General features: G+C 43.4%; 1 protein-coding gene across 2 annotated transcripts in view; it reads left to right on the top strand.

Moving 5' to 3' along the window:
- Nucleotides 1–8,108, top strand: part of LOC144805272 (membrane-spanning 4-domains subfamily A member 4A-like) — a 161,519-nt gene extending 153,411 nt beyond the window's left edge. For both annotated transcript variants that reach the window (XM_078671954.1, XM_078671953.1), the window contains one exon: nt 6,582–8,108. In XM_078671954.1, the coding sequence (XP_078528080.1) occupies nt 6,582–6,710 (129 nt within the window). In that variant the 3' untranslated portion in view covers nt 6,711–8,108. The remainder of the gene's footprint in view (nt 1–6,581) is intronic.
- The last annotated feature ends 4,920 nt before the right edge of the window (nt 8,109–13,028 follow it).

The following is a 13,028-nucleotide window of genomic DNA, read 5'->3' as shown; positions in this document are numbered from 1 at the left end:
GATATGCCGTGTCTCCATTTTCGGCCTAACATCGTGTGGAAGCCGGGACCTCGATTTCTAACCTATCCGGTCTGGAAGTGATCAACAACGGCCGTGATGACCTGGATTGAGCCCGGTCTCCCGAAGTGTGCCGTGAATTGCTGCTTTTTGGTGACGGTCCTGTGATCGATCTACACCGAGAACACACCAACGTGTTCCACCGGATGCCGTGGTGGGGGTCTGGTGCCCGAAGAGCTTGCTGACCTCCCGGGGCCGACGGGACGGGGCCCTCGCTGACGGCAAAGGTGTGTTCTGCTATACGAGGAGCGCCCACTGTTTGACATTTGACTTGAGTGGCTTGTTACCCCGGAGTAGCCGGCCTCCGGGGTTCAAATCTGGCTCTGCCGCCTACTGAGAGGGGACGGAGCGGATGGAAGGCACGCCATCGCTGCAGGCCATCATGGCCGCCATTGAGGCGCTCCATTTACGTACTAGCGCTGTGTTCCGGACACTGATCGTGAAAGTGGACGGTATCCTGGAACCGGAGGTCGACCCTCTGCTGAGTTCTCCGTGGGCTGTAGTGCCAGCGGGGCATCGAATGTCTGGACTCGAGGTCCCTGTGCCGATACCGGCTTTCCTGAGCCCTGGCGATTCCGAATCACCGACCCTCAAGGCTGTGTTTAATGTCAGCGTCTCCTGTTCGATTCTGTTTCCTCATGCTACATCTATGGACGCTCTCCAGTGTGATAACAAGTTCCTCAGTGACTTTTTGGGACAAGTGCTGTTCCTGGAGGCATTTCATTGTCTTATTCGTGAACATTTATCCTGTACTCGACTCTACTGCATTGCCGAGAACTCTCATGGACGCTTTGCCTTTTTTCTCAAGATGGCGGCTCGAGGGAAGGAGACTCTTAAGGAAGATCGTACTGGCCAGGGCTGAATTTTCCTGCTTCGATCCGATATTATAGTTTTCAGCAATGCCGGGGTTGTGCCTATAGTGTAACGGGAGTTGGGTGGCCATTGACTATACTCCCCCGACTGGTTTGAATATTTTGCTGAAATGTTGGCTTTATTGCATCTGGGGTGGTCGCTGTTGGCGGGGGGCATGGGAGACCGGGAGTGTGTTTGGTTTCTCCTCCTCCACTTTTTCTCTCTTTCCCTTCTTTTAGGGTAGCTCTTGGGCGACAGACACGCTGCTAGTGGGTTAGGCCGTAGCCATTGCAGGGGTGTAGGGTGGGGGGTTAGGGGAGGGTTTTTTTGTTTTTCCTTTGTTTTGTTCTATGGCCCTTTTGTCTTTCCTTTTTTCCTTTTACGAGAAGTGGCCTGTTTATTCTTCACGGATCCTTTCTTGCCCGGGTGTCTATACTAGCCTTAATTATCCTGTATCGTTGCGTATGGGGAAGGATGTGGCTGGGTTGTTTTCGATCGTATCTTAGACTGTTTATTTCTCCTAATTGTTGTGTATAGTCGTGACTCAACGTGGGTTCCTTATGATGATTCCTGTATGCATCATCCCCCGCCTGTCTCTTTCCCGCATTGTATTGTTTGACGCCTGATGTTTGTAATGCCTACTCTTGTCTTACTGTTAAAATAAACAAATATATTAAAAAAAAAAAAATTCACCATACCCCAATCTCTACTCCCGACTAGTTGCTGGTAGCCTGCTGTAGTTTTCATAATGTTTGTAAGCGCCACAGGGGCATGGTGACCATTCTTGCATACCACTGATACATAATATTGCAACTAGGAACAGGAATGCAATGTTTTTCCACACCACCCCTTAATTGTGATTCCTGATTTTCAGACATCTTCCCATGATGCACTTCATGCGTGGGTGTTTGCTTCATGGTGATCTTTCCGTGTGTGTGTATGTTTTTTTTTTTTAACCCCCTTTAACCAGCATATATTTTTTATTTTATGCTACTCTGCAATGTGGAAGAACAATGGTTTGTTTTAATGTGCGGCCCATGTGGCTTCCGTGGTCTGTCTCTTTTTCTTTTGAAGGAGGTGCCTCTCCTTGACAGTAGTTTTTATAGTGTTTGTAAGTGCCACAGGGGCATGGGCTAACGCTCCTAGAAGCCCAGATGAAAAAAGAATGCCACTTATTCTGTTTTTCTCAAGATGATTGAAGGTAATTACAGTCAGCAAAGGAGAAACGTTTTTTTCATTCCACTTAAAGCCATGCATCTAGTATAATGTATTTCTGCTGTAGAGGGAGAACAAGTTCACTCAGGCCATCATGCCTGCCAACTTGAACAACAAGCATTGGCAAAGCCAATAGGTTTTTCCTATGTGAAATCTGTTGGCTCTGGCAATGTTTCTGTTTCTTACATATTGCATAGCAGTTGGGTTTCTGAGAAACATGACTTCATGTAAAAAAAAGTGCCATGATGTGCACACCATTGACTGCGTCATAGTGCTTTTTTTACTATAAACCATGTTGTACAGCAGCTCAAGTGATGTGTAATATGTAAAACAATTGACAGAGCCAATAAATTATGTAAAGACGAAATCTGCTGGCTTTGCCATTGCTTGTTGTGGTTGGTTGGAAGTGGCCTGGAGTGCCTTGAGCAGCTTGGTCAGGATTAACCCTGAGTGGAGATCGCGGAATTGCACTACACAAAGCTATGCGAAGTGCAAAAAAACGATGTCACAGTTCACGGAGCTCGCTAGCAGCACAGTACAGTAGAAAAATGCTGTTCGCTGTGAAGGCACAGTGCAGGGTGCTTGTCCGCACTGTGCAATCATTGCGAACAGCACCATGCATAGCGCAAGCTTACCTTTTCGAGTAGATTTTTACTCGAGCAGCAGCTTTCTCAACGCGAACGGCCAGTTTCTCAATGTGAGCGGTCACGAGCATAAGCGACAACTCGCAATGAGAAACCTGACCCCCCCGCATTGGAAAATCTCGCCGAGAGGTTTATTTTCCACGCTAGCACTCGCCAACTTGACGTTGGTGAACGCGAGCGAGGAAAAGAACTTCCCTGTGCGAAGCAGAGCTTTTCGGAACTCTGCGAGCTCTGCAAAACGCAGAGTGTGGGAAACTTCGTGAGCGGAGTGGAGTTCACCACCCAGGTTTACTCATGACATGGCTAAAGCTCATTTAAAATAAGCATTTGTAATGCACTATGTCTCGCGTTACTGAAAGTTTGAGCAATTAGTATTGTATTATTATTTGCAATGCCAACACCTCAAACTTTCAGTAATGCGAGACCTATTTCATAAGCCTGGGCGTAGTTTGCATAGCAGCACTACACGTAGCTTCGTAGTCTGCGCGCGTAGCTGATGACACTGTGTGCTTGTCTGCACTGAGAAAATTGCAAAATAATTGCAAATGGCATCCTGTACAGTGCCAGTTATGATAAAATAAGTATATCTATGTTTATATGCTAAAGTTCATATAGTACTTTCACAATTGTGAAACTGAAAAATTAGTAAGCAGTGGGAGATGTGATGATTTTGGGATCCTCCCTAATTTTAGGGGGAGTACCAAACAGGTGCCTTGAAAACAAAAAATCACAGCTTATTGAACGATTTGGTGGTGGTCCCATCCTCTTTGGACCACCCCAAACACAGTTATTGACAAAAAAACATTCCCAACCAAAGGCCCTGCAAAGCATTATGGGATGAGATTAGCAGTGGGCAGTGAATATTATATAGCATCCAATATCAAAAGAATTCTACAAAGAGCTGCAGTTCAACTGGTGGGTACTAGATGTCCCTCACGAGTCAAATGCAAATGCTTGATGAAAGGGTTTCAGTGGTTTTCCATTTGACTCGTGAGGGACATCTAGTAACGACTTGTGGAACTGCAGCTTGATGTAAGAATAATTTCAATGCTTTGCATTTGATTAGTGAGGGACATGTAGTAACAACTAGGTGAACTGCAGCTCTTTGTAGAATTATTTTGATATTGGATTCTATAATATTCACTGCCCACTGCTAATCTCGCCCCATAATGCTTTGCAGGGTCTTTGGTTGGGATTGTTTTTTGCCAATAACTGTGCTTGGGGTGGTCCTAAGATGATGGGACCACCACTGAAGTTCAACGAAATTTGCTTTTTGTTTATGCTCTTTGTGTTCAAGGCATTGCTTGGTCCTCCCTCTAGGTTAGGGGGGACCCCAAAATCATCAGCTCTCTCATTGCCTAATGTTTTCATTGTAAAAGTTCACTTTTGTGATTTGGTTATATGCTTTTAAGCATGTAAAGTTGCTGTTTCAAAGCATCTGAGGATATTGTTTATTTAGATGCTACGCTACGTGGTGAAGCATAGTTTTGGTACTGCACTACATGCCATTTGCAAAGTGCGATTTAGTCCAAAATTTGCATGCTCCGTTAGCGTAGTATTAAGCCCAGGGTTACTATTGCATTGCAAATGCTTGTTTTTTTTGCCAAAAAACAGTTTAACCGGAAGCCACTTCTATATGTCTGCACCCCTTAACCTCCTTCTCCTCATGTGCTGCTAGCCTGCTACTGAATCTCACAGGAAATCCACTCGTCTCTCCTACTGCTTTTACACTGCTCGGGCATCAATATGTTTTGGTCATCGCTCTGATCACCTCCCTTCCTGTGAGTGGCTGTCCATAGATTAATTTTAAAACAACACTACTGAACAAAACCTACCTCCTTTATTGTATTTACATCCCTGTTTATATCTGCTGTGTTACAAATATAATACCAGCATCGCTATTATCAAATGTCTGATGCGGTCCTTGCATCATCCGAGCTGCTCTCTGCTGGACTGTCTCTAATCTGCCACTGTGCTTCTGGACATATGCCCCGCATAGCTTGACCCGAACTTCACTGATGTGTTACAAAGTACTGGTATCACTCCCATGCTCAGCTAAAGGCGACCCTCTGATTCCCCGTTCCCACTCCCCAGGATAGCTGCACCAGCTGTGATTTTATTTGTCATTAAACGTTATTGCCACCAGGTCCAGACCCTGCAGATTTCCCTCCTGTGTCTACACCTCATTGTGCACCCCTATCCTTACTTTGATTCTTGATGGAAGGGGATTGTGATGGGGAATGACAGGTGTCTGATTTATGATGCCTGGTCAGGTGTTATGGGATAATTAGGGTGTCTGATGTGAGTGGGGAAGGGGCTGTGTTTTCACTTTATTACTGTTAGAGACAATGTGTAAAGTATTTATGTAGCGCTCAAAGTTAAGCCTGACTGCTTTTGTGGCAAGCGACCAAAGGGTTAAGCACAGGTTAATTTTGTGAGTTTTTGTGGTTCACCCTGACAAGGATTGTGGCTGTTGCGTGAGTAGGGTTTCACTCCCACTCACCAACAGCCCAATTCCTCACAAGTCCTTATAAGCATTTTTAGTGTATATGATAAAAAAAAAATCTAAAACTGTCTCAAAGGTTAGAGTTCCACATCAGCAGTCAGATTGATTAGTTGGTTTTTGCTCTCTGACTACTTCAGACCACTTTTTTAGAGCCCTGCTCTGTCTCATGATCCCACAAAGACCTCTTTTGAAAGCTGAAAAAGTAGTTTAAAAGCCTATTCATGACAACTGCCCAGATTGCTGGCTGAAAACGTCCAATTGCATATTACGTATGGTTCAAACAATATGACAGATTTGCTAACACTTTGCGGTGGATTGCGTCATACAAGTATCCTTCCAGTACAAACTCTATACTAAGCATCATGCACACACACTTCCACCATGGTGCAAGGATGAGTGCATGGCCCAAGGTAGCTAGTAGTTCTCCAGGTCAGAGAAACTGTGCCATATCTTAGTAGATATGGGTCTTTTCTGCTCTACCACTTTGACACATTGTAGCCCAGAATCTTTTATGATAGACTTTCAGACTTTTCAAACATTTTTTATGTGTTGAATACTACAGCACACACGACAAGTTTGAAAAGGTTGGAAAAATAAAAATAGTTGTCCAAGTAAACACCTGCCTCAAGGAGGTGCTAAGCCCGTACTACGACTGTTAGTAGATACTGCATTGCATCAGAAACAATGGGTGTTAGTGAGATAACACCCATGGACCACCAGTCTGCCCCCCCCTTTAATGCGACATAACACAAAGTAGCTCAACGTGCTACTTTGTGTTACTTTTAGGCAAATTTCCAGTGCAAAAAGGGTTTTGAACAAGAAAGTAAATAACAAATGAACATTTTGCTCCAGTTTGCATCACCTTTTGTGACTTTACACTAGTGTAAACTGTTGATAAAACTGGTGCTTAGTTTTGTGAGTATTCAGAGTGCCATGAAGGTGTACAAACATGTTCTTTGTAATTAAACGTAACAGAATATCTGGGATGGCTTTTGCTTAATGAAGTATGATGGCTGATAGGTAATGCATGGTGGAAGTTGATAGGTGATCTCCAATGGCTTCTGTCTGATGCTGCCTGCTGACAGCTCATCTGTATTTGATGATGTAAGTGGGATGCTTATGTATGATGGCTGATGTATATGCATAATACATGTCACGATTAATAGACAATATGGGGATTTGAGCTTTTGGGTGGTTTTGTGCTGGATTTGTAATGTAGTTGAATTAATAGTTATGCAGTTTTTGTTGTCAGTGGTTGATGGACAGTGTACTTTGAAATTTATTTTGCTAAAATCTTCCCTTTATAGTCTCAGCCCATGTTTGTGGTGCAGAATACCTACGGACAAGAACTGGGATTCCCTCCTGTACAAGAGCCGTCAGCAGTTTTCCCACCGCCTTATAACGCGTACCCTGTGACCAATGTGAAACGTCAGTGAGGACTGGGTGCAGATTACACATCTCTCTACGAAGACTCTGATCTCTTCAGCACTATTTTTTTTTATATGCCTACAAGATTTGGGACCCCATCCTAAAGCACAGAGGCTGCCAGTGCTAATTTTCACTGCTATGGAACATATATGCAAAATTCCAATTAAAACCCTGTACATTTTATAAGCGTAATTTAAACTCTGACATCAGACAGCAAGCTCCCTGTTGGAATCTTGACCAGAACCATCAATTGTCCCTCTAGCATCTATGTTTCCTTCAATGGAGATGCCATCTTTAAAGAATGCAAATGTGGGTCATTTGAGAGCTCATCAGCACAAGATGATGCACACAATGCCCTGGTCTTACTCCTAATATAAAGAGGAGGACATGCCATAATGGTGGGCCCAGGTATTCTTGCATCAGTGTGTTAATTCTTCAGAATTTATTTGATGCCTATAAGTAGAAAGTGTTGTTTGAGTAAACACCTTTCTGATGAGATGTGTTCAGGGCTTCAGTAAAGCAATGTACCAACTTGTTTTATTCTATAAAATCAGCAAAAGAAAGGTGAGTAACAGCAATGCTCCCCTCAATGCTCACCACTCAGCGTATGCGTTCAGATCGCTGGAAGACTCAGCATGGTGCGGCACAAACTTGATCAACTATTCTTTGTTGCCTGACCTGAAGAAGGTCCTTAATGCCAATATACAAGAAGTCAAGTTACGTGGATACTACATTCCAGTGCTTGATTTGTAAAATATTAAGCGCAGGTGCTCCAATCGTTTTATTAGGAGGCCACACCCACTTCCCCTGGCTACACCTACTTCCACCACTGGCTCCACCCACATCTGTATATGCTCCATCAAAATTCTACAACTGGCTCTGCTGAAAGTCAGATGTAATACCGAAGTAAAGTTGAATTTCAGCCAGCTAGCCTTCCTCCTTTTGATAGAAGGTTCCTCCCCTCCAGCGCCCCAAGTAAATTTCGAAAAAAAATTCAATCACTAAGTGCATTTAAAGCACATTTGTGGCGTAAATTTGCTAAAATCACTAATCACTGTAAGGAAATACATGAAATATTGCTGTGCTCTTTGTGCCGACTTGGGAAAGGAGAATACTGGGGTATATCCTGGTCCCTGTATCTTAGCGGTCAGCCTGAACTTGTGACTTTCCCCCAGTCTAGCACGACCTGATGACCGCAAGTGGAGCTTTGTGATTTTAGGTGCATTACGTATCATAAATCTTTAAAATTTCACATCTTCAGTTCTAACAATTAGATTTGTGTCCTTTTGGTGTCAAATAATGTATTACATTTTACTCGGTTGTTCTACATTGGTGTGGGGTTTTTCTTATGTTGTGTTTTCACTTTAATACTGTTTGTGTATGCTGAATAAATACTACAGATTGCCTCTATGCTAATCCTGACTGCTTTTGTGCCAAGCTATCCGAGGGTTAAGCACAGATTCATTTAGTAACTTCTAAGGTTCACCCTGATGGTGATTTTGACTGTTGCTTCAGAAGGGCTCACACCCTCCCCTTCAATCAACAACCCAATTTCTCACAACAGCCAAACAACTTTCATCTTGTACATACACTGCACCAAGATTTGACTGTGGCTGTGGTCACTCACCAGGGATAGTGGAACACCCTCTTTTACTAAGTAGAGCAAAACTTCAGAGCGATCAGGAGAAGGGACAGGATAGAAAGAAGGTAGTGCTGAGAAGAGAGGGACCAAGGAGAGGGAGGGTATTAAAGAGGACAATACTGAGAACAAAGCAGGTTGGGGTAGGGAGAGAGAGAGAGAGCAGGCGCTGCTGAGGGAAGACAGGGCAAAAGCAGGAAACAGGCTGAGAGCAGAAGGTTTGTAGGCAAGAGGTTTGGGAGGATGAGGGAGAGCAATGATTGCTGAGGAAAGAATGTCCAGGCATGAAGGGATTGGAGAGAGTGAGGTCAAGCCCTTGTGGGGAGAGAGGGACTAGATTGTGGAAGTCAGAGAAAGCAGATATTGTAAGGCAGAGACTGGAACTCAGTCAGGACCTGGCTCTCACACTGGGGCATGCTTTGCGCCTTCCCTGCCTCTAGCCTTCCTCCTGCTATATTAAAAGGGGTCATCAAACTATTTAATTAAAAAACAGGTTTTACCTTGTTTCATTGTTTTTTCTACTTCGATATGTGCAATTGGTACCACCTAAAAAATGCATCTTCACTTCTTTGATTTTTGCTCCCCAGCCATTTGAGAAAATAGTTTCCATTTACCAAGTTCTCGAGCAGTTCTTTCCTTAGTCTTATAACTAGTTACCTTTTGCCAGCAGTAACTCACTAAAGACATCCAGGTACTGCATGACCTGTCTCCCATCCACCAGGAAGCTTTGTTGTTAAAAACTGCCAGTATTGTACGTTAGAACTTTATTATATTCAAGCTATAATAAACCTACCTCTACGGAAAAAATTATGTAGGGTTGTATGCAAATGATTATCCTGAAAACTTATGTCGGTAAGTCAAAGACAAAACGCCTGAACAAAATACTTGAAATGATGCTCAGACATGAAAAATATTTGGTGCCTCTTAGGGGTCAGAATCACCGAAAAGACAGACCCACTGAACAGCACCATTAGCCATGGATTTTGATTCTCTTTCATTTTCTAATTCACTTCTGGTCGAGCAAAGCATCACAAATGTAAAAGTAACAACTTAATACATTGTAGTATAACTGAACTAACTGAGATCTGTGGTGTAACTTGATTGCCACATGATTTAATGCAAAGATAGAAAATAGGCCGCCTAGCCCCTGATTGGGTTATAAAAGGACAATATAATTGAGTTTCAGTGGGCCTTTCACAGCTCTGGATCCTGGCGCCACTACACCTGCTGCACAATTCATAACCACACCCCTTATTGCGATGCAATTATAAATGGTGCTGGATATTCCCTTCACTTTCTTAAATTGTCTTTATAAATGAATGCACGATGTTTATGCGGTTGTCAGAATTTAATCTCTTCTTGTGAATTCGAGAGTTTCTAGTGACCTCTGAGCTAGCTGGCACTCACAATTAAGTCTAATGTATTCGATAGAGACCTAGTAAACCTCAGTCCTACGTCTAAACTATAGGATATATTATTTCAATGCGCAAAGCCTATTGGGAATATAGGAACTACACTACAATAGCATTGTCTCTCTGATCAGCTACCGTGCCCTTCCTTGTCCATCTGCTTCCAGCCATCCTTTGTCTTCCTTGGGTTCCTGCTATCTCTCACTCTGAATTGTAGCCCAGTGTGGAATACACAGAAGTGTTTGCTCGAGTGATTGTTCATCTGTATTGATGAACAGGTGGAAAGATAAGCACAAGAATGCGAGTGTTACCTGCAGACACCATCACACACCCATTTTAATTTCAGCAATTATCAGTAAGTGGGGCGCCTGCAGATCAAATCGATGCAGGACAGCCGATGAATGTTAAAGGGCATTTCACAAAGAGACACCCACTCACACCTTGCAGCTTGAGGTAAAGCGGGCTTTTTGTGTGCTTGAATATGTTACACTTGTCCTTCAAACTACAGCGTTCAAGAGGGTCTAAGAAAGCCAAAGGCTGTGTGCGCGGTCGGCAAACATTAGTTGAACAGCAAACCAGAAGATGACCCTAGAAAAAGGTACGCAGTGACAACTCATTCGATGATCAAAAAGTACCCATCAGTCACCACACGAGACCGCCCTTCATCATTTGGGAAATTTTCATGAAACCATCGATGCAAGTTGTGAATATAAAGGAAGAGGGAGACTAGATGGTTAATAGTACTCCTTTCCTGAATAGCAACAGTATGGTTTGATCACTTAGTGAGACTGATAAGTGATGCAAGTGTGGTATGACTGGGGAAGTGCAGTGCAAAAACTAAAATAAAAGGGAAAATAATTAGAAAAAGGTGTCTAAAATTGGGTCAGGGAGCACATAATACATGTTTATTAGGGTGATGCTCGCTACTCCAAATTAAAAACAATTTGAATGTGTAAAGACAGTTTGAAAAATATACTGTCTGAATTAGAGTCAGGTCAACATGTTTCAGCAATTCTCGGACATAGTGATCCTTGCTTTCTTCAGGACCTATTTACACTAAATTGCTACTGCAACAAATAATAAAACAAAAGTGAATATAACTGGACAATCACTAGGAGTCACCTGCAGTCTCCAGGTAAAGCTGTCTTGTCCTCGCTCACAGCTCGTGTCATTCACTATAGGGTCAGAAGAGACAAAAAAGGCAGTAGTACAACCAACTTTATGCCTTCCGCGAATCATAAATACTAGGCAACCATCATTCGGGCCTTAGACATAGTCACAAAGAATGACTAAAATGCACCCATAAAAGTGGTATAATTAATTGTTCAGTATTAGGATATAAAATTCATATGCCCAATAACAGTAACACATCTTACCATAGTCTGTGAGATGTGTAGGCCGTTTTTTTATCGACACTTGTCCTTCAGTCACAAGATCGTATTTGCATACATATACAGGGTGCAGGATCATGGGTACCAAATAGCATAGCAGTCAGATGTGAATGCACCGGTTATCAGCACACCGTCTTTGAAGTTATGTCACTTCATATGCTGTTGTTTAACATGTAAGATACACACATACCCACCCCGTCTGACACAATCAGCAAGCACACATATACACACACAACACACACACACAAGCCAGTTTCAGTTCAAATGCAAGCTTATTAAAAAGTATGCTACGCACTTTTAATTTTCTCCACAACATCGCATAAAGTTTCTCTTGAACTTTCTCGGGCTGCCTCCCCGACTCCAGCTCACCCATCAGTCCGTCCTCAACCACAATTATCCAATGGAATTTAGAAATTACGTTGTTCCATGGTAAAAGGCAGGCACGCACTGTGTCCATCATGCTACCCCAAAAAAATAAGCGTTGGTTTTTTGTCGCGGTCGGTGACGGCATATTATTGGAATAATCAATGGTATCCCTTGTTAGCTGGCTTCGCTTAGCTACTAGTACAAAAGTTAGTTAGTTTACAATCACTGCTCAAGTGCTTAACTTCTAATCTTACCTTTACTCGTGGTGGGCCGGCCGGCAGGGACACACTGGCTGCACTGCACTGCCTTGTGCCTTTGCTTTAACGCCAGCATCACACACACCGGTCCCCTTGCCCTACTTGCTTTATCTTCCCCACTGAACTTTCTCACAGGTTCAAAATCAGTCTCCAACAATCGGAGATAGTATATAAGCATTAAGGAGTATTAATGTACACAAGGATTAATGTGTATAAAATTGTGCATACACTGTAGGTCTCAGATCCATGGTGGATGTAATCCTGCTTAGCGGTTAATGTGGTTGTTGCAAATATCCTTGTCCAACACACTAGTTACAAGTTACTTTCCTAGTTAAGTAGTTTAGTGAGTTATGGGCCCACTGCATGAAATCAGCAATGGACTCAATATTTCATAACCCTCAGATTGGTAACATCATTTAAAATTAGAGACAAAAAATATTTAGAATTAGAGACAACTGGAAAATGATTCAACCTTCCAAAATCATCTAAAGACCTGTTACTTCTCTTACCCTAGGTGTGTCTCCGCTTTTAAAAAAAAATGTGCTCCCACTCTTCTTCCTTTGACCCTTATTTTGCCTGGATCTTCCTATGCAATAGTCTAAAGACATCCACGTATTCATGGCTCCAAATCCTGTTTCTTGTTTTATCAGATAGGTGTGACCCCAAAGGCATAGCCAAACCCATATATGAGAGTTTTTGTGATGTTTGTCCTCCCCTTTTTCCTCCGTTCCCTCTACTTTGTCCATCTGGACGCTCGTTCCAACCAATTGTTTTGCCCCATTGTCCTTCGCCCCCGCCACTGGAGTCGCTGTTGCCCATGTGCCCCTTATAGACCCATCCTCCACACACACCGACCAGCAGGCTTTTTTCCATCCCCCTTTCGGACCTCCGTCACACGCAGCCCATCAGTCCCCCTCACCTGATAGGTTTGCTTGTGCCCCTCTGTCTTTACCCTTGATGCACGTCTTCTTCTGAATGGCTCTCGTCGTCTTGCCTTTGGCCGCACTTGCCTCCTGCAAAACACCAAGCTTTCTGGTTGCCTTCCCCGAACCGCCTGCAGCCACAAACATCATCCCGCACTTCACCTTCCTCCAGCTCATCATTCTCATCATCATAGTCCAACTGCAACTCCAGCTCGATCTCTGCAGGTGCTCACATCACTTCATACACCACTCTCTTCTGCCCTTTTTCCTTCTTTACAGACACAACACTACCATCCTTTGAAATTGTCGCCGTTGCCTGAACCCTCGATAAAGGGCAGGCT

The sequence above is a fragment of the Lissotriton helveticus genome, chromosome 1_2 (assembly GCF_964261635.1).
Source record: "Lissotriton helveticus chromosome 1_2, aLisHel1.1, whole genome shotgun sequence".
NCBI lineage: Eukaryota > Metazoa > Chordata > Amphibia > Caudata > Salamandridae > Lissotriton > Lissotriton helveticus.
Note: the sequence above shows the minus strand (reverse complement) of the source record. Positions and strands in the feature narration are given on the sequence as shown.